This window comes from Apteryx mantelli, chromosome 6 (assembly GCF_036417845.1).
Source record: "Apteryx mantelli isolate bAptMan1 chromosome 6, bAptMan1.hap1, whole genome shotgun sequence".
NCBI classification, from domain to species: domain Eukaryota; kingdom Metazoa; phylum Chordata; class Aves; order Apterygiformes; family Apterygidae; genus Apteryx; species Apteryx mantelli.
In genome coordinates this window covers 11,565,175-11,589,451 of record NC_089983.1, presented here as the reverse complement: position 1 = coordinate 11,589,451, position 24,277 = coordinate 11,565,175, and the positions used below count along the sequence as shown (strand labels likewise).

General features: G+C 42.9%; 1 protein-coding gene across 1 annotated transcript in view; it reads left to right on the top strand.

The window, feature by feature from the left end:
- Window positions 1–6,438: 6,438 nt before the first annotated feature.
- The window catches only part of UNC80 (unc-80 homolog, NALCN channel complex subunit), a 140,509-nt gene continuing 122,670 nt past the window's right edge, over window positions 6,439–24,277 (top strand). The window contains exons 1-7 of the mRNA XM_067298502.1: window positions 6,439–6,530; window positions 7,797–7,845; window positions 16,194–16,350; window positions 17,252–17,550; window positions 20,633–20,756; window positions 22,463–22,536; window positions 23,054–23,193. Of these exons, the coding sequence (XP_067154603.1) occupies window positions 6,439–6,530; window positions 7,797–7,845; window positions 16,194–16,350; window positions 17,252–17,550; window positions 20,633–20,756; window positions 22,463–22,536; window positions 23,054–23,193 (935 nt within the window). The remainder of the gene's footprint in view (window positions 6,531–7,796; window positions 7,846–16,193; window positions 16,351–17,251; window positions 17,551–20,632; window positions 20,757–22,462; window positions 22,537–23,053; window positions 23,194–24,277) is intronic.

Here is a 24,277-nt window from a genome sequence, read left to right as displayed (position 1 = left end):
AAAAGGCTGGTGTACAGCGGGAGCTACTTAGTGGTGTACAGCTTGGTGTACAGCTGGAGCTACTTAGAGCTTTGCTCTCGGAAAGGCTGCCTCATAATACAAAGGCTCAAGACACTGAGAGTTTGGATTCTGGTTCTTTCCCAACAAAGAGAATTACAGGTAAAGTAAAGGTTAAGAGCTTGTGTGGCAGGAATCTAGGCTGAGGACTTGGAGAGTATCAGCATGAAAATAAGATCAAGACAGTAAGGTTTAGAGTGCTTGCCTGTCCTGGACACTCCTGTGTGCTGTGTAGGGTTTTATGCTCAGGTTCTCAGAGTGTCCCTGATCTGTGGCTTGCTGCCAGCTTTGACTGTTCTGGGGTCAAGACTGAGTTCTACTGTGTTGTTGGATGTGTAAATGCAACTGTGCAGTGCCAGACGTAGTAACCAGCTAGTCATGTGATTCAGGTGGATGTCAGACTACTGCTGCCTGTAGTGAGAGAAGAAATGGAAAAATAGTATCCTGGGAATTTTTTGTGTCAAGCACTTGGGTGGGTGGGGACTTGCTGGAGTATAACGGAGCTAATGATGCCATCTCATCCCTTCCCTGTGCCTGCTTCCTGGAAGTAGTGACTTCTTGCACTTCTGTGTGTGTGTACGCAAACAAACAGACCTGAGTTTCTGTGCCAGCCCAAGATGCCAGTGTAGCCTAGTAAACAGAACACAGATGAATCTTCAGGACACCTTGCTGTTGCCTATTATGAGTTCCCTGAAGAGTTTGCTTGCCTTCTCTCATCTATAAAGAGATCATAACTATGGTCTCTTCTGTTCCTTTCTCCCACTGCCTTATCTGTTTATATTAGACTCAGTGGTTATCTGGGAAGCATTACAAGGCACAAGTCTAACACAGCTGTGATAAAATCACTTTCCCTGAGCAAAATGGTAGGTTGCATGAAGATCAAATTAAGGTCTGCTTGTTCTTGCTGCTGCCGCCACGCTAGTCCAGATTTTCCTCTGTCAGCCCAGTTTTCATTCAGGCAGCTGTAGCCATCCCCCTTTCCCGAGTCTCTGATGCTACATCCCTTCCTGGGAAGGGTGTGGAGATGGAGTGGGGAACAGCTTTGCAGAGCCAGCTGCTGCAGCCAGTCTGTCCAGATTTCCAGGCAACTGCTCCTCTTTCTGGGAGGCCTGAAGTGAGGGAACAATTTGACTGCCCAGTGTTGAGTTATTTGGGGGGGTTGGGCTGGCAGGAGGAGGAGGGTGGTGGTGGGGATGAAGAGGCTGGCATTCAAAAAAGAGCTTTCTGTCTCACTGGTGAATCTACAAGCTTAGAAGGAAATGGGACAAATTTAATAGCCTCTTGGAAAAAATGCAGAGTAGGATGTGGAGACAATTTCTGCATGTCCTGAAGCCAGGATAATCGCAGAGCCAAAAGGAACTGGCAAGGTGAAGGGTGTACACGACATCACTATGACAGAATTGAAAGCACCAGTCCAGGGATAGTGTCTTGCAAGGATGCTGTATACCCATCAGTGTACTGTTACAAGACCTCTGAGATGCGGCTACTGGGTTTGCTAATCTTACTCTGATCATGAGCCAGCTGCTTGCATCTCTTATGCTTCAAGGAATTAGGCAGACTGATCCTGACTGCTATGGCTGTGCAAGTAGGTGTCATAGCAACTGCTTGTCACTTATCCTGATTTTCCTGTATGTCTACTCTGCAAAGCAGCACCAGTGAGAAAAGCTATCTCATAGTGTGCTTTTAAAACAGAGGTCTCTCTGAGAACTTTATCAAACATATTATATATATTGCTCTTTCCTCTGTGGTGGTAGTTGTTGTTCAAACAAAAGCCTTATATACAATATTAAAGAAGAACTTAAGGAATCAGGGGACTGGTTTGTAGCCTTTCTTCTTGCAACACCGTTTTAGTGTTAATATTTAGGTACAATCAAATGGTGACTGCAAATCTGACAGCTTCTACTGCAAACAGAAGTTCCAGTATATAAATAAGTAAAATCTTCCAGGCTATAGGTCCTTCTTCTTTACATGCCATTCTCAAAGTGTAGGCTGGTTCACTTATGCAGGTAACAGGTCACCTTAGCTTTGTGTGCTCCGCAAATGGGGTATCTCCAAAACAAGGCAAGAACAAAATTAGCCTCTAGCCACTGTCAAACTAAAATAAATCACCTTTACCACTTCCTTGGTCTAGTGCTGGTCACAGTCTGGCCAGACTGGAAAATCAGCACCTCTGTAACAGAGATTCTTAGGGCAATGCCAGCTGTTGATATGTCCTTTGCTCTGTGTGTGGTGTTTTTTGTTTTTTGTTTTTTTTTCTGTCAGCATGTAAGTGCTTCTTTAACTTCAAATCTCAGTACAAATAGTCCTAGGTGTCCTTTCCTGTGGCAGTCTGTTGTTGGAGAGTGTTTTTCAGGCCTCAGAATGGCAAGTTTTGTCTAATAGCACCAAGTTTGACTGTTTACATTGATGCTCCAGCTGGAGTACACTAGCAGTATCAGTGAGTTGCATCAATTTACACTTGGTAAATATGTATCCTTTTAGTCTTGCTTTTACTTTCCTTCTCCATTTTTATGCGTTGAATGTACATCTTCCTCTTTAATCTACCTGCTTTCATAGGCAGTCTTTAAAAGCTATTGTGGTGCAAAGAGCTTTTTTGGAAAAAGTCATTGTTGTCTTTGAATCAGGTAGATTAATTGATACCTTGTATGTATTTGTTACAGCTGCAAACCAAAAGAAGTCTGGATCTGCCCTGCTGGCAAAGCCAGCCAGGTTTGGCCCTTCTTGCTGCCAAAACCATTGAGGTGAGCAGGGCTGTTCCCAGCACGCAGCTGAATCTTGTCTGGCTCTGGCTGTGTTGTTCCTTCCCCAAAGGTGTGTGCTGGCCTACCTGCGCTTGACTTGCTACTGGTCATGTGACAGTACAGATTGCTGGCTATGCCTAAAGGAAGAATAAGGAAAATATTGTACTTCAAAGCTGTCTTCCCCTGAAGATTCCCTCAGGGATGTAACAGAAAGCCAGGTAGAGGTACTAATATACTGTCCTCCCTCTTTCTGAGCAAGAACTAACACTAAATGCTGAAAGTTGTGGAGCCAAAGTGCACGGACCAAGCCAGTACTCCAGGCCTGCTCCTCTTCTGACAGAAAAGAGGATGTTTGGATTCCCCTTCCGAGGCTTGGTGAACAGTTGATAGTGAGCTTCTGAACTCTTCTTCCTGCAACTATCTTCTTTCAGAGGTGGCAGTGCTGACTGACTGAATGGGTTTGAAAGCATTTAATAGTTGTTGGGGGGTGTGTGTGTGGTTTTTTTTTTGTTTTTTTAATGGAACTTGTTTATTGTGGAGCTTTATGTTCATGTTTGTGGGTGGTCCTGTTGGCTTACCCATAAGCAGCTGGCCTGGACTAACCCCAATGAGTGTCTCTGGGTATCCCTATTGGTCTGTAGAATCCGTATGAGATCTTTCAGCTGTAGTCTGTGACTAAGCTGCAGTGCTCTTTTTGCTACATCTGCTTTCTTTTGGGTAGCAGAGGATGGGAATAACAAGGTTTGGTTGACAGCATCAAACTGGAAGGTATTGTAAATGATTACTTCTCAAATGCAGGAATAAGGAGAGATGCCCATTTAAAAAAAAAAAAAAAGCCTTAAATATGCTTACCAGTTACTGAGAGAATCCAAGTGTCTTAAAGTTGATCCAGTTCAATATTAAAACTGACTTAAATGCCTGATGGTGCTGGTTTTGAGGGTGAGCCTGCATGACACTTCAAGTGACATCCATGTATACCATCTCTAGCCTGGAAGGGTTTAGTCAAGGCTTGATGATCATGTTAACTGCGGGGCCCAGTAGATGCTATGGATTCTATTTATGCATGTCGTGAACCTTCACGAGGTAGAAGGTGACATTGTACTTCTTGAGACCTTAACCAGATCTGTGTTGGTTTTTTTTTCTTTTTAATTGCAAATATCACTAAAACTTTTTGTCCTCATACTCTTTTTTGGTAAAGAGCGATTCTCATTGCTTCATAGCTACTAAAACTTAAACTCAAATTAGACTTCATATTTACAGCTAACAGGGAGATTATGCTTTATTCAGTAATCACATAACATTACAGGACTAGAAAAAAGCAATTATTTAAAAATATACTTATCGGTCCTACTGCATTGTTTCCTCTTTGACTGTAAAGAAGCATTCTGATAGGAATTAAAACTCAAATTCACTTTCTAGTCAAAGACACTTACAGAAGTCCTGGATCCATTGAGGGGATGTGGAGTAGGAAAACTTCTTTAATACATACCTTGCATTTAGAACTAACTTGTTTTTAACTATTTTTCCTCTCTGTAGCTAGTCCTATAAAATTTGAAGGAAAAAAAGATTTACTTCTATCTGGCCTAACTCAATTGAAGGGAAGAAAATAATACTTGAAAACTTTCCTCTCTGAGCAAACTAATTCTGGGACTAAACAGACTTTATTTTTGTACACCAGTAGAAAGTTACTGCTAGCCAAAAAAAAACTGATTTAGCATTTCAGCACTCAGGTAGATTAGTGGGGTTTTGTTTTTGTTTGTTTAATTCCTAAACTTCTGGCTATAAACATGTTGCTTAGGTTTTATTTAACATAATACCTTCCAATTAACTCTAATATTCCTGTTTTGTGTGAGAGGGGGATTTTGGCAAAAAGTAGACTATGCAGGTCCTATCCTCCATGAGCAGAATCAGCTTAAGTCATGGTAAGGAAGCATTGAATTGGGCACCAGGAAGAACTTTACCCCAGGAAGGATTAAGTGCTGGTTACTTAAGTATTAGCACTGGGTTTTCAGCAAATCTGTTCCTCAGAGCACCCACGAGGAATGAAATAGGTGTTGTTGATCAGTCCATCTCATATCCTGGAAAGGAATGATTTAGGTGAGTATTGGTGTTTTTCTTTAAGTATCTAATATTAAGTAGGAGAATTGAAAGACTGTCAGAAGTATGGCCTTGGCTTTTTGGAGCATCTCTCCTTAAACTTGTTTTTTAAATAAATAAATATATATATATGCACATGTGCACACACATCAGTGGAATGTCACAAAAATTCTTGAAAAAAATTAACTGATAATGGTGGACCTGAGTTGGTCTTTCATTTTATTCTATGAATTATTTGTAGTGTATTATCTTCTGATATCCTTAGGTCTGTAAGAGCAGCTAATCTAATGGTGATTAGAGACTGTCTGAGAAATGTTTCCAGCAAACCTGACTCAATTGTATCTTTGTGTAAAGACAAACCTCTCTGGCTTCTAGTTGGAAATACAAGTAAATCCAGTACTGCACTCAGGCTGTAATACAATACTTTCCCATCCTCAGCTATGGCATGGTGCCTGAGCTACCAGTCGCCATCCTCTCCACCTCAGTTTCAACTCTTTCTGTATGGGGCAGGGGGGACACCACAGACTAACTTCACCCAGCTTCCTGTGCTCCTGCCACCCACCTTCACTTTCTGAGAGAGGAGCATGCTCAAGTGAATTGCTTGCTTTTGGGTTTATTACTTGCTCCCCTTATCCCCACTTTTTGATATAAACAGGTATCTCTTGTCCTGTTCCATGCTGTATCAGACACTTCAAGGGCTTCTGCCTCTGTAGACGCACAGAAGGGAACTTTGACCTTAAACTACTAACAAGCTTTCCTCCCTCCTTTCCCCCCTCCCCCACCCCCCAAAAGCCCTATTTCAAGTCTGCCCCTGTGTGGTTGGGGTGGAACTTGGTCAGACTCTGATTTGCAGGGGCAGCCCATTTGAACTTTTAAATCCTGCGGGTGAACGGCATGGGAGCAGAAAGGCGTGAGGAATAAGAGGAGAGACGCTTCCCTGAACCGGTCCGTCCTCAGCTGCTTTGCATCTTCCTCTTGCTGCAGGTTGGCGTTGCCTTGAAACTTTCTCGCGGTGCGTGCCGTATGGGAGGGGGGGAGACGCAGGAGGAGCCCTGTTGCTCGGGGGCTCGCGGGAGGCGAAGCCCCGTGCTGCCGCCTCTCCGCAGGGAGTCTGGCGCGGAGGGAGCCGCTGCCGGCCGGGCCGGGCCGGGCCGGGGGCGGCGGGCCGGGCCGGGGTGGTGCCTGCCCGGTGCCTGCCCGGTGCCTGCCTGCCCCCCCCCCCCGCCGCGCCGCCCGCCCGCCCTTCCGTCACCGCCTGCCGGCGCGGCTCGCGGTGCTGGGAGCTGTCCACAGAGGGAGGTGCTGAAGGCAGGGAGGAAGCAGAGGGACGCGGACATCTTCGCTCCCCTAATTTCCTCCCTGCCTTCTGCAGCCATTTTGCACCAGCAGAGCTAAAGGAGGTGCAAGAGGGGAGGGAGGAGGTGGACTGCAGAGGATGGAGGGAAGCGAGTGAAGAGTTACGGAGAGCAAAGAGGCAGCTATGGGAGATCCCAGCTGGTATCTCTGCTAAGACTGGCTCACAGCAGCAGCTGTCATCAGCAACATGGTGAAAAGGAAAAGCTCAGAGGGCCAGGAGCAGGAGAGTGGCCGTGGCATCCCTCTGCCCATCCAGACCTTCCTATGGAGGCAAACCAGGTGAGAACAGCAAGCCCTGGGTGCTTAGGATGCAGCTGCAACAGGGCAGTGGAAGTGGGGAGGGAGGGCAGGCCAGCTGTTGCCCAGTGGCAGGGAGGAAGTGGCTGTTGCAGCTGTAACATGAAAGCATGAAATAAGCTGTTCTCTCTGCACTCAGTATAGAGCAATTTGTGTATCAGAGGTGGGGGGAGGACTGGAGATCACTTAACCCAGTGGCAGACCCAGACAGCTTCTTGATTTGACTTTTTAAAACATCCATGTATTTGTGTGTCTATGCACCTCTCCTCTCCTCCCTCCCTCCCCCACCCCCACTTCTAATAGGATTTCAATCAGTTGGAGCTCTGGCACCAGAAACAATATTCCACAGTGCTGCAGCAGACTTGCAGCTTTGCTTGTATCTGTATTTGCAACAGTTCTGGAAGTGTAATCTATGCTTTGAGAGGTCAGCATGCAAACAGATACGTCAAAGCCTCACCCTATTTCATTGGATTGGAGAGTAATGATGTGTGAGGGGCAGGCTGAATGTATGGTTGGGCTTTATGTTCCTTCCAAATCCTGGCTGTCTCTTGTCTTAAGAGAATTCTAGACTGAAAACATTGCAGGATTTTGGGGGGAGATTGGAAGGTTTGAAGGTTGTGGCTTTAACATAAGGCCTCAGTTGCAAAATCCCTTTATTCTGACTGGTTTCTGTGAACTCTGAGGAAAATGCTGTAAAATGGTGACCTGATTAATCTCATTATTATTCTCCGATTTTCTTCGGAGGGGAATGACAGCAGAGGTGGGTGTTCTGTAGCTACAGGGTACAGGCCTGCATTTCATCAGGAACCTTCCAGATCAGCAGTTGTAGAGGAAAACACTTAATACGCAACTGACAAATGGATTCCTAGCTCAAAATACAGGCAAGCCAAAGTTCAGTAATATTTAACACATTTTAAACACAATGCTGTGAAATCTATCGCTGAAGTAAAATGGCTGAAAACTGTCTTAATGGAAGATTTAATCCACTTTCAAGAAACGTCCTGTTCCCCATGGGTAAACTATCTCTTGATGTATTAGCGTGGGTACTTCTGTCTTCCAGAAAAGGTAATGGTACTTTGCCAGATGCCATCAACAGGTGTCTGTGACTTATTTGGCATAATGTCTTTCTTTATGTGGAGTTTTTCAGCTATTTTCCAACCTAGTGACATGTGAAAAATCCCCCAAATAACTGAACAAAATCCATACTTTAAGTACCAGGTCTCTAACATGTTTGTTTTTCTTTTTCAGTGCATTTTTAAGACCTAAATTGGGGAAACAGTATGAAGCTTCCTGTGTGGTAGGTACATGTTTGTCTCTTTCAACTCATATTAGTAAGTAACATTCCATGCAAATTTATCTAACTGTGGTGGCTGATCAGCAGGCTTCTCAGCTTATGTGAGAAGTAGATTTAGTCCATTCAGCTTCATTTATTGCTTTTTATCATGTGAAGGATTGAAACCTTTCCCCATCTAGAGAATTTGGATATGGTATACATCTCTAGACACAACAAAGATGGTCTTGAATGCTAGTGGTTCAACTGGCACAGCAAAGAATGGTGTGGTGAAAGTGGTCTAAGGCAACTTGGGCCTAGACTTGCAGTCCATCATGTGTATACTTAATTTCAGATGAGATGAATGTGACTTTAATCTGTGACTAATGGAGCTTTTCAGAATTCAAGACTGAAAATATAAGAGTTTCTAACAATAGGCTTTAAACTGTATTTTTTCCTATTGTACAAGACAAAAATACCTCCTTTGTCAGAAAAGAGAGGATACTATATCTTAACAGCGTAATCAAAGAAAAATTATTATGCAGATATTAATAACTCTTTATTTCTAACTGCATTCAGAATGAAATCTAACAATCTGGTCTCTAAAAGGACAGAAAGGGAGCACATTCAGCAAATTCGAATTACATAGGTATCTAGGGAACTTTAAAATTCCTTGAACTGTTGCTGATCTTTGGATGACTTAAAGTACATTAAGTAATTGCAGCCAAACTTGACAGTGTGGAAAAATGCGGTCTGGACATGTATCTTAATAGTTTAAAGTAACTAGGTTTCTCCACAGCAATTTTCTGACTCCTTTTGCATAAGATGTTAAGCTAGAGAAGCCCTAACCACTGCTGACTATTTTTCTTCTTAAAAAGGTATAAATTTTTCAGGGTTACTGCTAGATGGCAAATCCTGACAGAAGCCTGAGTGTTTTGGTGGGTAAAATGCATGGCAATTCTGCCCTGTGGAGCTCAGAACATCATCACTGGTTATACTGTTGACAGCTCCTGGCTGTACAGGGGATACAAAATGGAGCTTGTTGCCTCATATCCTTCCAGGAGCCTCAGGAATGTGCAGGGGCCATGCCTTGACATACTGGTGTTCTGAGGCTGTGGGCCCACCTCTGAGATAGTGTTACTGTTGGATAGAGGGATGGAGCTTCCTTCTGCATGGGTTCACCTTGGTGTAGCTACCTATGCGTCTGTGACATTCTCGTGCTTAATGCTATGCTGTATTGGCAGCAGCTCTTGGTCTGTCCCCACAGTGTGACTCTAAAGATACCTTTCTCTTATAAGCACATATCAGAATTTGCTAGGCATAAAAAGTTGCAAGACAACAGAAATCCCTTCCTTTAGCTGAAGGGAAAGGAGCTCTAAAACCCTTGGGAAGAAGGGGACTGCTGGTGCTGGGTGAGCCTACAGCTGGTACCAGGACAGTGCAGAAACACCTGCCTCAAAGGCCTGGGGGCTTGCTTCCCTCCTTCAGCTGGCTGCCTTGGATTACCCAGCTGCCTTTGTGCCAGCAGAGTTACAGCTGCATACTTGCATTCTGTAGCCTTGGCACAAAGCCTCACTTGCAGTGTTGAAGTGTCACAGCTTGGGCGCTGGGGAGCTCAGCATTTTCATTTAAAACCGGTCACATCTTTGTGACCTGAGGGCTGCAGTGTCATGCTTTGGTAGAAACCTTAATACATAAAGGGAGAGGGGTGCTTAGTGTTTAAGGAAATAGGAAGAAAGGAGAGAACATAATCAAACCTGTTTACAACAAATACACAGAGACTGTATCCACACCTGGAAAAGAGACTTGGAATTGCCAAAGGCCCTTTTCAGTAATGTATAGCTCTTGCAGAAATAAACATGGGATTTTGATGCAACCTTAACTAATTTGCATGAGAATCCAATACACTTGCCACTTGGGTGAAGGAGAACTTGATCCTCCTCCAGTTCTTAACGTAATCATTAATTATGATAGAAAACCTCCAAAGGTGGAGCTTAATTTTGAGTAATTGATGGGATGCAGCCTGAGCTGTTTTATCTGCCACTTTCTTTTGCTCATCAGTTTCCTATCCTTGGCATGGCACAGGAATGCCTGCCCACGTCAACTCCTTCCATATTATCCTCTGGAGCATCAGTGCTGTGCACGTGGGTGAGACAAAGTTTATGGAACTTGACATGTAGTCAGCTTGTTTCCTGATGCATCAAGCTGATTATCTAACATAGCTGTATTGACTAACATGCTTAAAAACACTGTGTATGTTGTGATCTGTCCTTTTTAAAAGTTCTGGCCAAAATAATTTTAGGCTTGTCTATAGGCTGTTAGTTGTCTGACAATGCATACAACAACACTGTGCAGTATTCTGTTGTTATTCTTACCTCTAAACTTGCTGCAGTAGAATTTGCTAATATTGCTCATTGAGAAAGCAGATGCATGAGGCCTAGATTCAATAGGTATAGTGTCTGGTCCGTAACAGCAGATTGCATTGGTTGTCTGAACTTTATTTAACATGACAAGATTGTGTGTGTGTGTGTGGGGGGGGGGGGTATTCAGAGGAATCACTGTACACTTCATAATTTTTAATACTTAAGTAAAACCTATCCCTTTGGCTTTGTTTTCCTTACCTGGACAGTCACACTGACTTAAATTGATCTGTGAATACAGGCCTTATACCAGAAGTTAAGTAATCTTCTCCCCCCCCCCGCCATTTTCTTGCTCTATCTAAATGCTCTTGTGCCTCTGTATCGTTTTAAATTCCTTCCTTTTCCCTGTTCTGAAGGTCTTCTGTCCTAACATTATGCCTTTTCTAAAGTGCATGAATCAAATCTGTAAGTGACTTTACAGAAATGTATGAGTGGTAGACAAAGCTAATCCCTTTTGATAGGATGGAGGGAAGGACTCAAGGGTATGTTTTTAACTTGCACATTGGTTGCATTGGGCATGGAAGAACCCAGATGCTTTCTGGAGAAACCTGCAAATTTAAAGCTGACTCTTCCCCCTCACCCCAAATGTAGTAATGTGTTTTGTTGTCATGAATGATTAAAGGATAGGGAGGGAAAAAGGTGTGTGTGTGTGTGGGGGGGAAGCTTGAAAAGAGAGGTGGTCTTTATTTTTATCCAGCTGGTCGATATGGTTGCAGAAAGCAGTTGAGCTTTGGGGCACAGGAATAATATGTGAATAAAGCTCTTAACAAACAATGAAACACAGGTGCCAAGTCACATAGTATGTTTTGTCTTTCTTGCTGGTTTACAATAACAATATTTTAGTAAACCAGGGAGTCTTACTGTCCCTTGTGCTCTGAAAGCCTAGATTAACTGTTAATGTTTTAGTTCTTGCTAGGAACTCTTCTTTAGTCGGAGAGGACCTACCCTAGACTGACAATAGTGCCTGCCTGTGCTTCAGGCTGGTTGGAAATTTAGCTTTGTTTTCTATTTTCTACCATAATGCAGCCTGAGCTCTGGAAGTGCAAGGTAGTGCTGTTCCATCCCAGGAATGAATCAAGAAGCACTACTGGCTCTTGGTTTGTGTGTGTGTTTACAATTCTTCTCCTTTCTATGAGTGAAAAGACCTAAGTTTGTGCCTTTGAGATCCTCCTGTACAACAGCTCAGTAGCAGAGAGGGAAACATACAGGAAGCATTGGGATTTTGAGGGATGGGGGAGGAGGTGTTTTGGTTTTAATTCACTAAAGGGAAAGTATATCTGTGGAATTCACGTCTGGAGAAGAATGGCCACATTCAGTGTGAGATAATAGTTGTATTAACAACATGCAGCCTCTTTGAGATTTTGGGGAGAAATAGAAGCTGTGGGTGGTGTCTTAGACAGCTACAGGGTGGGTTTTCCAGTACTAGTATTAGTAAGGTAAACAAGTGGGTTATATGAAGTATGCTGTGTGAGTAATTGGGGATCCAGAGAAATCCTGGGTGAGACAGCTCTGTACAGAGTACAGACATTCTAGAGGACTAGCTGTGAGAAGGGCATGTCACGCAACCCCCACTTCGCTGATGGCCAAATCTCAAGGTGCCTGGAATTGGGGTAATGAATGGGAGAAGGGGCAGAAGTTTGAGAATCCTGCTGCCATGGATTACTGCTTTCTTTTTTTTCTTGACTCATATCTGCAAGGGTTACTCCCCTGGATGAGGGCTCCAGTTCATCTGGCATTCCTGAGAGGATGGGATGTTGAGACTTTGAGCTTCCCAAAGTCTTGTCCGTCTAGTGGACATTCAGGGATCTTCCTGACCCCCATGCTTACTAATGCAGTCTGCAGCAAATACAGCTCCCCTGGGCTTAAAGCAGAGGAAGATCATATGACTTTAGCAAACCTGTATAGGAGACCCATGGCAAAGGCAGAGCTAGAAGCTGTTCTCTCCTTCTGTATGGCTTGTCTAGGCTTCTTCAGGCAGCTACCTCTTCCCTCTCCAGCAGGCAAGTGACATACAGGCTGACGCTGGTCACAAGGTATTTGACAGCCCCTTTGGCTCTTGATGGAGAGGAGGGTAAAAACAGCAGCAGTGGGAAGGCAGCCAGACAAGACTGACTGCTATTCCCTGCGCAAACAGATGGCATCACCAGGCTCAAAGAAAAAAAAATGCTAGTGTAAGTGGCCTGGAGTGAGCTGAACACACATGCACACACATGTATGTGCATGCGCAAACCCACACACCCACACCCACCCACCGTGAGCAGGGGCAGCACTGCTGCAGGGACCGGCCTTTCTCCAGCCAAGGCAGGATACTGACTTTCCTCTCTGCCACCTTGGCTGATGGTCTGTAGCCTCCTTTGGCACATGGGGTGCTGCAGTCATTGACTAGCCTGCTGCAAGTAGGTGGCTTGTTTTCTTAGCCAAGTGGCAACCCTGAGACTGCAGCTTCAGACATATCCCTAACACTACAATATCCCTTTTCTGACTGGCTTACAGGAAGCTTGCTTCAGACAATCTCATTCAGCCACTTCACTGAAGCATGTAACACCTCTCAGCATCAGTAGTTGCTTAGGTCATGCAGGGTGAAAATTAGGTCTTTCATCTTAATGTCTGTATATTCTCTGTAGCAGATCTTGAAAGAGTTAGAACCGTTCCAGACCAAAAAGGATGCTCTAGAGGAGCAAATGCTAAGCTATAGCCCTGCATCCTGAATGTCTGGCCTAGGCAGAGACTGCTGTGAGCTGGATCTCTGTGGAGAACTTGGGGCAAATCCCATGAGAACACTTGTCCGAGGAACTGCATGTTGCTGTTGGGCTGCTTGTGGCAGTCATTATCAGTGTGGGGGCTGATATCAACCAGGTCCCATGCTGATAGTACATACATAGTGGCAATTTTGTGCCAGCTAGTGCCTCTAGCATACAGAGGCACTCAGTGGTTTCCATACATAGCTTTTGTGTTAAGATTTTTCTAGCAACCTACAGCACTTCTATCTTGGATGCTTGTGATCACAGATGCTGTTCCAGAATCTAACTGGGCTAAAGAAATTTATTCAGCTTTCTGCTCAGGCCAGGAATGAACAGAGGAATCTGGTGGCTAACCCTGTAGGGAAAAGCTGCATGTGGCTCAAAACCCAAAATATTGGGTGAATACAAGCTTAATTTTAAAAATAAGTAATCCTCTTGAATTTCTGAAGTATTCAGAATGTAAGCCACAGCTTCCAGAAGTTCCTTGAGGACTTGCTCTCTAATGCCACTGAGGTATTGGAAAATGTGACCTTTAATGGAAAGCCATAGTAACAATATCTTCTATCGCACTTCAGAATAGAAATGCTGCTTTCAGTGATGTTTTTCCCATCCCCTTGTTTTATAAACTTAATAGCTTTGTCACTGTGCTGAGAAATGTGATCTTCTATAGTTTGGCTTTTCTACTGGGGGGTGAGAAAATACATTCTTTAAAAATGCATGGGTTATTGCTAGTTCTGGTGCTTGGCTGGAGCTTTGGTGAGCTAATTCAACTTACTAACCTGGTAGAAATTACTTACTTTCATACTGAGCATCATTTCAGCCCATGTAGATGCTTGAATCTGCTCAGTGAGGGCTTCAGTGAGCCCCAGAGCCAATGCAAGGATGATGGCAGGAGAGTATGGCTGGAGCAGCAAGTAAGGAGTGAAGGGTGGTGCCCCTGCTTGTCTCTTTTTGGCAGAAATAAATAAAAATCACATCTCTTTCACTGGTCTTTTCAGGCTCTGTTGTTTGAGACCATGCATTAACCCTGCATCTCTTATCTTGCTTCTGGAGATACTCTGCTACTTCGCTCTGCCTTTTGTTAGGTAACTCTGTTTAGAGTAGTTGCTCTAGACCTCTTCTGTCTTTGTCCTAATGCTCTGTTGGATTCTATTATGTTTTAATGACTCTAACTCCTGAGTCGGACAGAATATTTGGACCTTTCAATGAGCATCTGACTTCTTCCCTCTGCCCCCCACAGCTTTCCAAGCATTGGCCATCCCCTTGCCTCAATGGACTTTACAGCCTGTTCTCAGAAGCCCAGAGGAGCTGGGGTTCCTTTGGGGTTACTGCTTATATTTGTAAAGGATATATGCAAAGCCTTGTTTCCCTGAACAGATAGGAATGAAGGACAGGAGGTGGTTTTCTGTACGGACACTCAGAGCGGTTCCCAACAGATCTCTGACCATAAGAGAGTGATTTGGGGCTTCCTTTCTGTGGCAGCCATGTCATCCAGTGCTTTCCTTCCTGGTGCCAAGAAACATATGTTGCTGCAACCTAATCCATGGCCTGTTATTTTTGACCAACCCCAGTGAAGTTGGCCTTTTTTGTCCAAGCATTATAGTTTATGCTCCCCAGTTTCAGCCATTGCTCCATAAAGAAACTTGATCGAGTTTTCTGAAAGGAACCTGGGGTTTTCTAGTAGGTGGGGAGTGTGACTTTCCACAGAGTTATGTTTATTGGCAGATCTCACACTTCTCATTGATGCTTCCTCAGGTTCAGTTTGTGTTTCTACAGGCTTAGTCACTATAGGCACACTCAGTACAGCCTATTTCCACTTCCCTTACTCTGTCTTTGCCTGGTGCTTTTGGGGAGTTCCTGTCTTAGGCTGTAAATAGTCAAATGCACATTTCTCTGCCTCCAAGCTGGCCAGAGCAGAGCCAGCTGTTCCAGGGATGCTGTAAAGCTACATTAGTGCAGCACTGTATTTGAACTAGCAAATCCTGCTTCTCAGTAGAGAGGCTCGTGTGTCCGCACCCGTGGATGTGGCCATGACTTGAAAGAACAAATGTGCAAAGCTGCTTGGATATGCAGAAGAATGTGACTGGTTGATATTCCATGTGTTGGAGTGGCTGGTCATTTAAGAGGACTAGATTACGGTTGCTGCCCTTCTTTCTTTCCTCCTTTCTAATTATGCCTAATTCTGTCAGTGCCACACTCTTTTTACAGGAAAAGAATTCTTATGATTAGTGTTGAAGGATAAGCTTTATGAGTCTGGAGTGAGGGCATTTGAAGCATCTGTTAGGTCACAAATGCCAAGTTACTTGTTTGCTCTGAGCCTAATGAAATTGGTGAAACAGTTTGTGAACAAACAGGGAGCCAGGAGGCTAAGCTAGTGAATGGCAAGAACATGCATTATCAGTAATACATTTCTTAGCTTTAGGAACTTCAGTATAGGAGCATAACTGCTTTTGTGACCTATAATGAGATCTTTGTATCTGGTCAGAGGAAGAGCTTATCGAAACGGTTGGAGCAACTAGCAATAAAGAACTTCCTTGAGGATTTCAAAGGCAGGTAGTCTTGTTTTGTGCTGCTCAAGGCAAAAATAATGAACCCGCTACAGCCATCAGCTCTTTTAAATGTTCACAAAACTACTACTTCATGGCTCGCCAACAAATCTTGTGCGCTGATTATTTTTTGTGGCAGGGTGTGAAAACATTTCCTAAGGCGCATGTACCTTTTTAATGGGTTGCCCTTTATGTTACACTTAACTGAAAGAGAAAAGAGAGAGAGAGAAAAGAGAGAGAGAGAGAGAGAGTGTGTGTTTGTGTGTATTGTGTGTTTGAAAAATGTATTGAGCTCTCAGGTCCACAAATGTAGACTTCCATTAGCTCCTTTGTTTTCTAACAGCATTACTGCTGTGTCAGATTAATAACCAGCACAACTGCAAGTCTGGCTTGATTTCAGTACTTATTTATATGCATGTGATACCTGCTTTAATTCTTTTTATTAGAGAAAATATATTGAGTGACCCATTTATTTCTTAGTCAAGTACATCTATATGTCTGCTGAGCTTTAGCAACAGTCTTTGTCTTTCAGGAAAAATATTCTAAAGAATGATATTATGAAGACATACAGATTACAGGTTTTTAACACAGCATGTTGTATGTCCTGGAAGGCATGTGCAGGAATAGATATATGGTGTCTTTTTTTTTTCCTTTTTTGCTCCTTTAAGTCTTTCGAAAGAGTTTTAGTAGAAAACAAGCTGCATGGCCTTTCTCCAGCTCTCTCCGAAGCCATCCAGAGCATTTCTCGCTGGGAACTAGTCCAAGCTGCGCTCCCACATGTGCTGCACTGCACTGCAACGTTGCTGTCCAACCGAAACAAGCTAGGTTAGTGCTCATTTGAGTTTGGTTTTCCCTGTTATTGAAGTTAACAGCCAAAACATCAGATTGATTCTCAGGGTGCCACACAACAAATTCTAAATCATATGTTAGTTCATGCTGTGGGTTACATTTCTTGATCTGTTCTCATTTATAGCAGGTAAACTGGGAGAGCTTCCCCTGTGAAGTTAATGGACTTCTGCTAGCCTTAGAAATCATGAGCTTAAGAGTCAAATTAGTTCAATAATGTTTTGCTAGTTATTTTCCAAATTTACTAGAACTAACTTTTAGCCTAAGCCTTGCTACCTAACAAGGATGGGAATATGTATTTCTTTCAAGACATGGTGCAGTGCCCAATTGCAGCAGGTGCTTTTAATAACTTCAGTACTTCTCCCCCCCCCCGAATAAAGTAGTTGATTCTCAGTTGGGATTCTCAGCAGAAAAGCCAATCAGTCACTTAGGATAGGGCCAGGTCCAAATCTAACATACTTTACAAGTCTTTTACTGATTTCAGCAGGAGTTTGCATCATGAGGCACACTAGTAGGGAATGTTAACAGGACACAGTTCTAGCAGCGCTCGCTTGCATTTTGTTTTATTCAACAGAGTCAAACAGACAAGGTTTTCAAGCCAGCATCTTTTAAGACCACTGTATGACTATGCATGCAGTTGCCATGCAACTGACATTTCAGGGATTGAACTGCAAGTGCTGTGAAGTAAATGGAGACTTGTGAGTTAGGAGGTTTTGAATACAACCTAACAGAATGCTAGTACTTTTAATGGTAGAACTTTAATTTTCAAGATTGCATCAGGAAGTTGGATGGCCAGTTAGTTTCCTATGCGGCTCAGAAATTTTCAACAGTACCATGAGTGGAAAACCTGTGAGATACTGTGGTGCATTTTTCCATCCAGGACATCAGGATAAGCTTGGAGTGGCTGAGACAAAGCTTCTTCACACTCTTCACTGGATGCTGCTGGAGGCCCCTCAGGACTGCAGCAATGACCGGTTTGGAGGAGACAGAGGTTCCAGCTGGGGAGGAAGCAGTAGTGCCTTTATCCACCAGATTGAAAACCAGGGATCACCGGGACATCCCCGGCACAGCACCACGAATGATGATGATGAGAATAACAGAAGGAGGTTCTTCCAGAACTCCATGGCTACAGTGGAGCTCTTTGTGTTTCTCTTTGCTCCCCTTGTCCACAGGATTAAAGTAAGTGGAACACTGGTAAGGTACTTGTGGGGAGACACCTCTGGGAAGGGAGAGAGAATGATTCTGCCTTTGGTTGTTTTAAGTCCTACAACTGACCAGTTAATTCAGCCTACAGCATACCTCAGCTACAACTGCAGATGCTTTAACACGTTGGGACAATACCACCGCCATAAGAATAGTTTCAGTGACGTGAGCAATCATCGCAGCATCAGGCAGGCACAAAGGCAAAAATATCTGAAGTGAAACATTTTCATCCCTCAGGAATGTCAGAGGTCTGTGGCTCTTGTGAAGTCTTTGGGAGCTTGAGACCTGCAGAAGGGATTGTGAGCTTTAGCTTGCTCCAGTGATTCTGTCATTGCTCAGAATTGCCTTGCTAGCTTTTCTGGGATTCCACCATGGAGCTGCCACAGAGATTTGTTGTTGTTGTCATTACTAATCATCTTGATGCTAATTACCAGGAATGTGTGATAGTGGTATAAGCGTGGCAGTGGCAGAGGTAATTAAGCATTCTTTTGTTCTGAAGTTGGAAGCAAGCTGCAGGCTTCCTGCCTGCCAGAGTCCCTCTCTTCATTTTATGCTGAGTGTATCAGCTCTGCAGAGCTGTGTAATGAGATGTTTTCTGCGTGCTCCGGCTCCTGCCTCCTGTCCTCAACATCTCTGGAGGGTTGCCTTTCAGCCTTCACGTTTCCAGCTAGGCCTCAGAAGAGAATCTGGAAAGTAGGTGCTCAGAAAAGGTCGGGGGGGGGGGGGAATACAGACTTGTTTGAATAGCCTCCCCGCCCCTCCTCTCCCCCCCCTCCCCCAACGTCTTTAAAAGTGTGCTTGACTCCTAAAAGAGACATTATAATTGACTGCACTGGCAGGACAATACTTGTACAACAGAGCACACTTTGGTATAAGTACTTTGGGATCAAGACAGCCAGAGTTGTGTCCTCTTAGTTGCCCACCCATTTTTCAAACTGTAATGGTCTCTGTTTGTGCGCACATGCGTACAAAGGCAGAGTAAAATCAAGCTAGGAAAGAGAAGTGAAAAATATACATATATTTTTTTTATCCAGTAAGAAACAGTATTTTTCCCTTTGTTTCCCAATAGTTTTATTAGTAGCTAACATAAATATTCCACCTCTCTCTGGGGATGAAGCAGAGTCACGTAGTGATGTAGGATGTTTTTGCTAATCCTGCTTTGTGTGCTGCAAAAGTTGAAGGAGATAAAGTACAGTAGAAGAAGGATAATCTTTTGGCTAGGACACATGAAAGCTGGTCTGGACAGCTAGATTCTTTCCCTACTTCTACTACTGAGTTCCTGTGCAGTGTTGCTCAGTTCATTTAGCCCAAGCATTTCATATATGTTTACTAGTGTCCCAGTTTCACTGTAAGCTACTGAACTGCTGGGACATGACAGGATGAAATGTTGAGTTCTTCCCAGTGCTACACACAGGAGTGTGGGCTGCACTTTGAATAAATGAAATGAAATTGGAGGCAGGCCATGGCTATCCAAAATTGGGTTCCCAATCTTGTTTATATTAGCCTCATTTTGAAAATAGGAAACTAACTCTCAGAAAGACTAATAACAGTATCTCAGTTTCACCTTGAAAAAAAATGTGGAAAATGTCCATGAATCTTTGAGATACTGCAGTGATGAACACTGGAAAAGCCCACGAAAATATGCACAATTCTGTCATGAAAGCAAAGCTCAAAAAAGATGAGGTAAGTGAGGTATGTAACTTGCTCACTAAGTCAGAATTGTCCCTTCTGCATTTCGGGGAGGCAGAGGTCTCTGCAGAATACTATCTGATCAGATAACTAAAATAATGCATGTGCTCAAGGAAGATGATAAATGTTTGTACAGGCAGCCTTAAATGTTGGAATTTCCTGACTTCTGAGAGGATTTGTGCATTTAGCAATGTGTTCTTAATGTAGGCGTTTGGGGGGTCTGGGGAGGGGGATGCATGTAATCCTGTAATATAACAACTGTAGTGAAAAGTGGTGTGCCACCAAAAGCTAGCAGTACGGAACAAAATTGCAACACTTACGTTACTGCTACCACTTCCAAAAATACTGTGAGGTTCTCCTGAGTAAAAATAATAATTAAAAACAGTAAGCTCAGTTTGTGACAAAGTTTGTGAGGTCGCCCTAATGGGAGGCGACTGAAAAAGAGTAGAGAATAGAAGGGCTGGGAAGCTACAAGACCTCAAGTCCTGCCATTCCTTTAGCTCTGTCTGCACCACAGACTTCAACCACTGAGGCTTGTGAAGCTGTGCCAACAGAAGAAGCTGGTGCAGCTATAATTATGCTGCCAGAACTGTGCTATTACTAATGTTTGTTACAGCTCATGGGGGATAGTTGAGCTATACAAACACCAATGATTCCTAATGTAGATTTGACAAGTTTGTTCAAGTAAGTGCATACCTGTATGTTAATACTGCTAAGATTTACCTGTTTGCTAATTTATGTGCTTTCGGCTGCTTGCAGGTGTAAAATGATGATGACACAAGTCTAAGTAGTATCAATTGACGTTTCTCAAGTAGCAATAGTGTTGCTATTAATAACAGCAGTATTGTATACTGGTATTTCATATTAATTTGTGACATGTTTTGTTTCCTCAATTTCTAACTAATATTTTAGTGTTTAATGTTCTTTTTTGGGTAAGAAGTTCTGGTCTCAGACCTTTGCATGCTAAGGTTAAGATGAGGTTGAATACTAAATATAGAATTATTATATATGGTCAGAAGGGACAATGAGACTTTTGACACAGGAGTAGCCTTTTCTCTGGCAGCTTAAGGTCCTGGAAAAAGCAAGCTTTAACTAGTATGGCAGTTTCACCAAAAAAAAAACCAAAAACCTTTTGCATAGCTTTATATTGAGATTTCCATATTGTTTTTTTAATAGCTATACTTGAAATGTATTAATGTCATCTGAGTAGTGTCAGTGGCCACTGAGTTAGCATACACGGACCATAGTACAGCAAGCAATATCACTTATTTCTTGTAAGGTCTGTGCCTCAGAAGGACAGTCCCTTCAAACTAGAAACAATGGTCTTTCGTTGGAGCTGGTGTGATACAACCTCTGTATGTCTTTCTAGGAATCTGACCTGACATTTCGGTTGGCTAGCGGCCTTGTTATTTGGCAGCCTATGTGGGAGCACAGGCAGCCTGAGGTTTCTGCCTTCAACGCCCTGGTTAAACCAATCAGGAACATCATTACAGGTCTGTGACTGCTGTGGTAGTAATGTGGCTCTTGAACTGGGACCTCTCTCCCTTGGTTGGCTGATACTGCTGTATGTTATGTAGCCGTGGTATATGAGGACTATGCTAATATTGCAGGAACTAGTTAAACCTTCAGACAGTAGTTTAAGGCTGTTTCCCCTCAGAGTCAATCAACATTTGCATAATATTTAAATAGGCAATGAGAGCGAAATCCTTTGCTCTTTAGTAGAGTTGTTATTTCCTGTTGGCCTTGTGTCTCTGTTCACCATCTGTTCCTTAGGTGCTAAGAAAGGTAGAAGCTGTATCTAGCATGAGTCTGACACCGGTGGGGAAGGCTTACCTAAACTGGCAATGGACCTATTAACAGTGAAGAGCACACAGTCAACAATATAGGTTCTCTTCCTACCTAAATCTGAATTTCACCATATTATGAAATTAAACAAGGTAGTTTCAGAAGGCTCTGAGGCTGATGACTTAGGGTGTGAATTTGCTTTTGCGTACTAGAAGGGGTTGCTCCTCATTTGTACCTCAGCCATAGTGAGATTGGAGTTGGGTTCATAGGCTTCCCAAACCTTTGTGTCCTGTCTAGTTCTCCCATAAAATCTTTCTGCTGTGACATTATTAGACAATAACTTTGCATAATTCCTACAAGTTAGTGAATTGTAAATGTAGTGGGTATATCACTGTGGCATTGCTCGTTCTCAGAAGCACAAAACCATAATTTTCACTGGTTAGCTAAATCAGATTTTTCAAATGTGGCAAGTTATTTTGGATGCCATCATTTATTCTGAAGGATTTGCAAGTCTTTGGGACAGTCCAGAATTAGAAAGACTCAAGTCTTTCAACTGATTTGAAATCGTCTTTGATATCTAAGTCTACCTTTCTCCAGTGGGCTTCATCTTCTGGAAATACAGAATAGGATTTCAGCGCTGAAACTAACAAAAGCAATTAGTCCTAAGTTTTCTTGAACCATTGGAATTTTTTATGTGGGTCTGGGATGTGATCAGAAAAATCTTTAAAGTATAACTTCAGGAGTAAAGTCTGAAATAAAAAATATTCTGTTATGTTTTAAAAACATTTTCAGTAGAACTGAAATAGAACTTGGAATGAGGTTCTCTATGCTGTGGGAGATCCTGATATCTTAGCATTTTTGGCTCAGTTTGGGACAAAAAAGGTTAATTTACTTAAATTTTCCTTCAAACCAGAAATGCAAAAAATTCTACTTCAAAAGCTTTACAGTGTTTTGTTTGGAGAGAGTTTGATAAGTTGCATCTGAATACCTTGCTATGTGGCAGGATTTCACAATACATTCTGTGAGATGTAGACTAGAAAAGGAGATGAATGTATATGAAAACAGGAGGAGGAAGATCCCCAAAAGACACATACTAGGAAGACACTATTTAATGTTAAATGGACTTAGTATAACATTTAAATTCAAATTTTGTTTTTAAAGGAACAAAGACTTTCTGTAAATGATGTTGTTGATAACACAAGGAAAAGAATTGTGGAAAAATTAAAACGATCTGTGTTTTTGTTTTTGTTTTTTTCTTAATGGTTGCAGCTAATGCCTAAGAAGTCTGATACAACATAGAGATGCTGTTCTGTTTTGTTTTCCTAGCGGGCAAATGGTTTATCCTTTCAGTTGGTATGGTTTAAACTTTAGAGATGTTTTCTGAAATAGCCGCCTCCTTGTTTTCTTTTATCAGCTAAGAGAAGTTCTCCTATCAACAATCAGAGTGTGACTTGTGAATCCCCTAATCTGGACACTGGACATACAGAGGTAAACTTAGTGCTAAGGATAAATGAGCTAACATAGGAAGCTGTGGGGTGGGGGGAAAACAAAAATAAAATTGGGGGGGGGAGTGGCAGGAGTCTTTCTCGTGCAAATATTGAAACAGCATTTGCAGTTATTGCCCCAAATTACTCCATGTTCAGAAACTGCAGTTGCTTCTATGGCCCACCTTCCTACTTGCTGTTTCTCACAGTTCTCCAGAAGGCTCCCAACACTGTCTGCAGAGAAACCAAAGGGTATTGAGTATATTCATCAGGATCTCCTTGGGCATATCTTAACTTACAGGGTTGATGCCTTATCTTACTTATTTTTGGAGGTAAGAGCTATGTCTTACACCTGTGCCTGTACAGTGGCTAGCACTTTGAAGTCCCAGACTTGACCAGATTCTCATGGTATTATGGTGTAAGTAATAGTCATGTATAGACACAAAATGCAGTAAGAAAACTAATATGGAAGAGATTACAATGTTTATATACCAATTTCCTTTTATTAAAACTGTTCAAAGGGACTGCAAGTGGTCTGCGAGACAACCCAGCCAGATTCTGTACCTCCAAAGGCTGCTGTTTCAGCATGTCATCGTGGAAATTCTTTGGATGGAAGCATATCCTCCCAAACCTCTCAGGAGAGAGGTGCCCCACATCCCAGGTACAAAACCCTTCAGCAGAAAGTTAGGCTCATATAACCCAATGGTGGCCTCCACAGAAGTCCAAATCTTCAATCTGCTGTTGTCTCTACACCTTGAAGGCATTGGATGCTTAGCTCAAGCTCTTAATTTAACAAATCTCAGTTCTAACACCTGAGTGATGAACAAGGTGGTGACACTTGATATTCAATGCCACTTTCATTGGAGAAATCTCCAGTTGGACTGTTGTGACAGTTTCTTTGGTCTTTTTAATATGTTGTTTTCTCTTAATTAAAGAGACTAAAAACCTGCAGATCCAACCCTCCCTAGCTGGATTCAGCCTCAGGTGGCTAGTATCTTTTCTGGCTTCCTTCTTCTTTCCCTTTAGCAAAGGAATTTTATGTAAGCTTCTCTCTGTTGCCTTTGTAATGCCTTCTCTGCATCCTGCTGTTTAGTCAGCTTTCTGTACGCTCATGACCAAAGGAAAGAGACTAACAGAAAAGCCTAGTCACACAAATATCTTCCCAGTTTGCCGTACAGAGCTCAGGCCAAGGTTTTCCGGCATGTCACTGATAAATTAACCTCTCTATCTTTACCTGCCCAAATCTAGAGTAGAGCCAGATCTTCAGTAGTGCTGGACACTCACTAGTGTCATGAAGTAAATGAAGGATGACTGCTTAACACTTTCAGGGGGGTGGAGAGGGAGGAAAATCTGGCTATATTTTCAGGTCTTTATGGATTTAGGAGTCTTGCATAAACTCCTCTGGAGAATTTTGGTTCTGGTGCTTATCTCCTTTGGGAAATGCCATATCCACAACACTTCAATATTTTAAGAAGTTGCTTCATTACAGAAACAGAAGAAATGTGGGATGGAGTAGGATTCTGAAAATAATCTAGAAATGGCTCTAACTGATTACTCAAAAGAGGTTTGATGCACCATTTCACTGGTGGAAAGGGCAAAGCTATTCTCTGTGGTTCTGATTCCGTTAGGAGGCTTCCCTTGGGATTTTTATTATCAGACCTGCTGCTAGTTCTGGGTCTCTATTAGTTTGTGTTAATGTGAGCCAGTGAAACTGAAGTCGGGCTGCTGGTTCACAGAATTGCCTT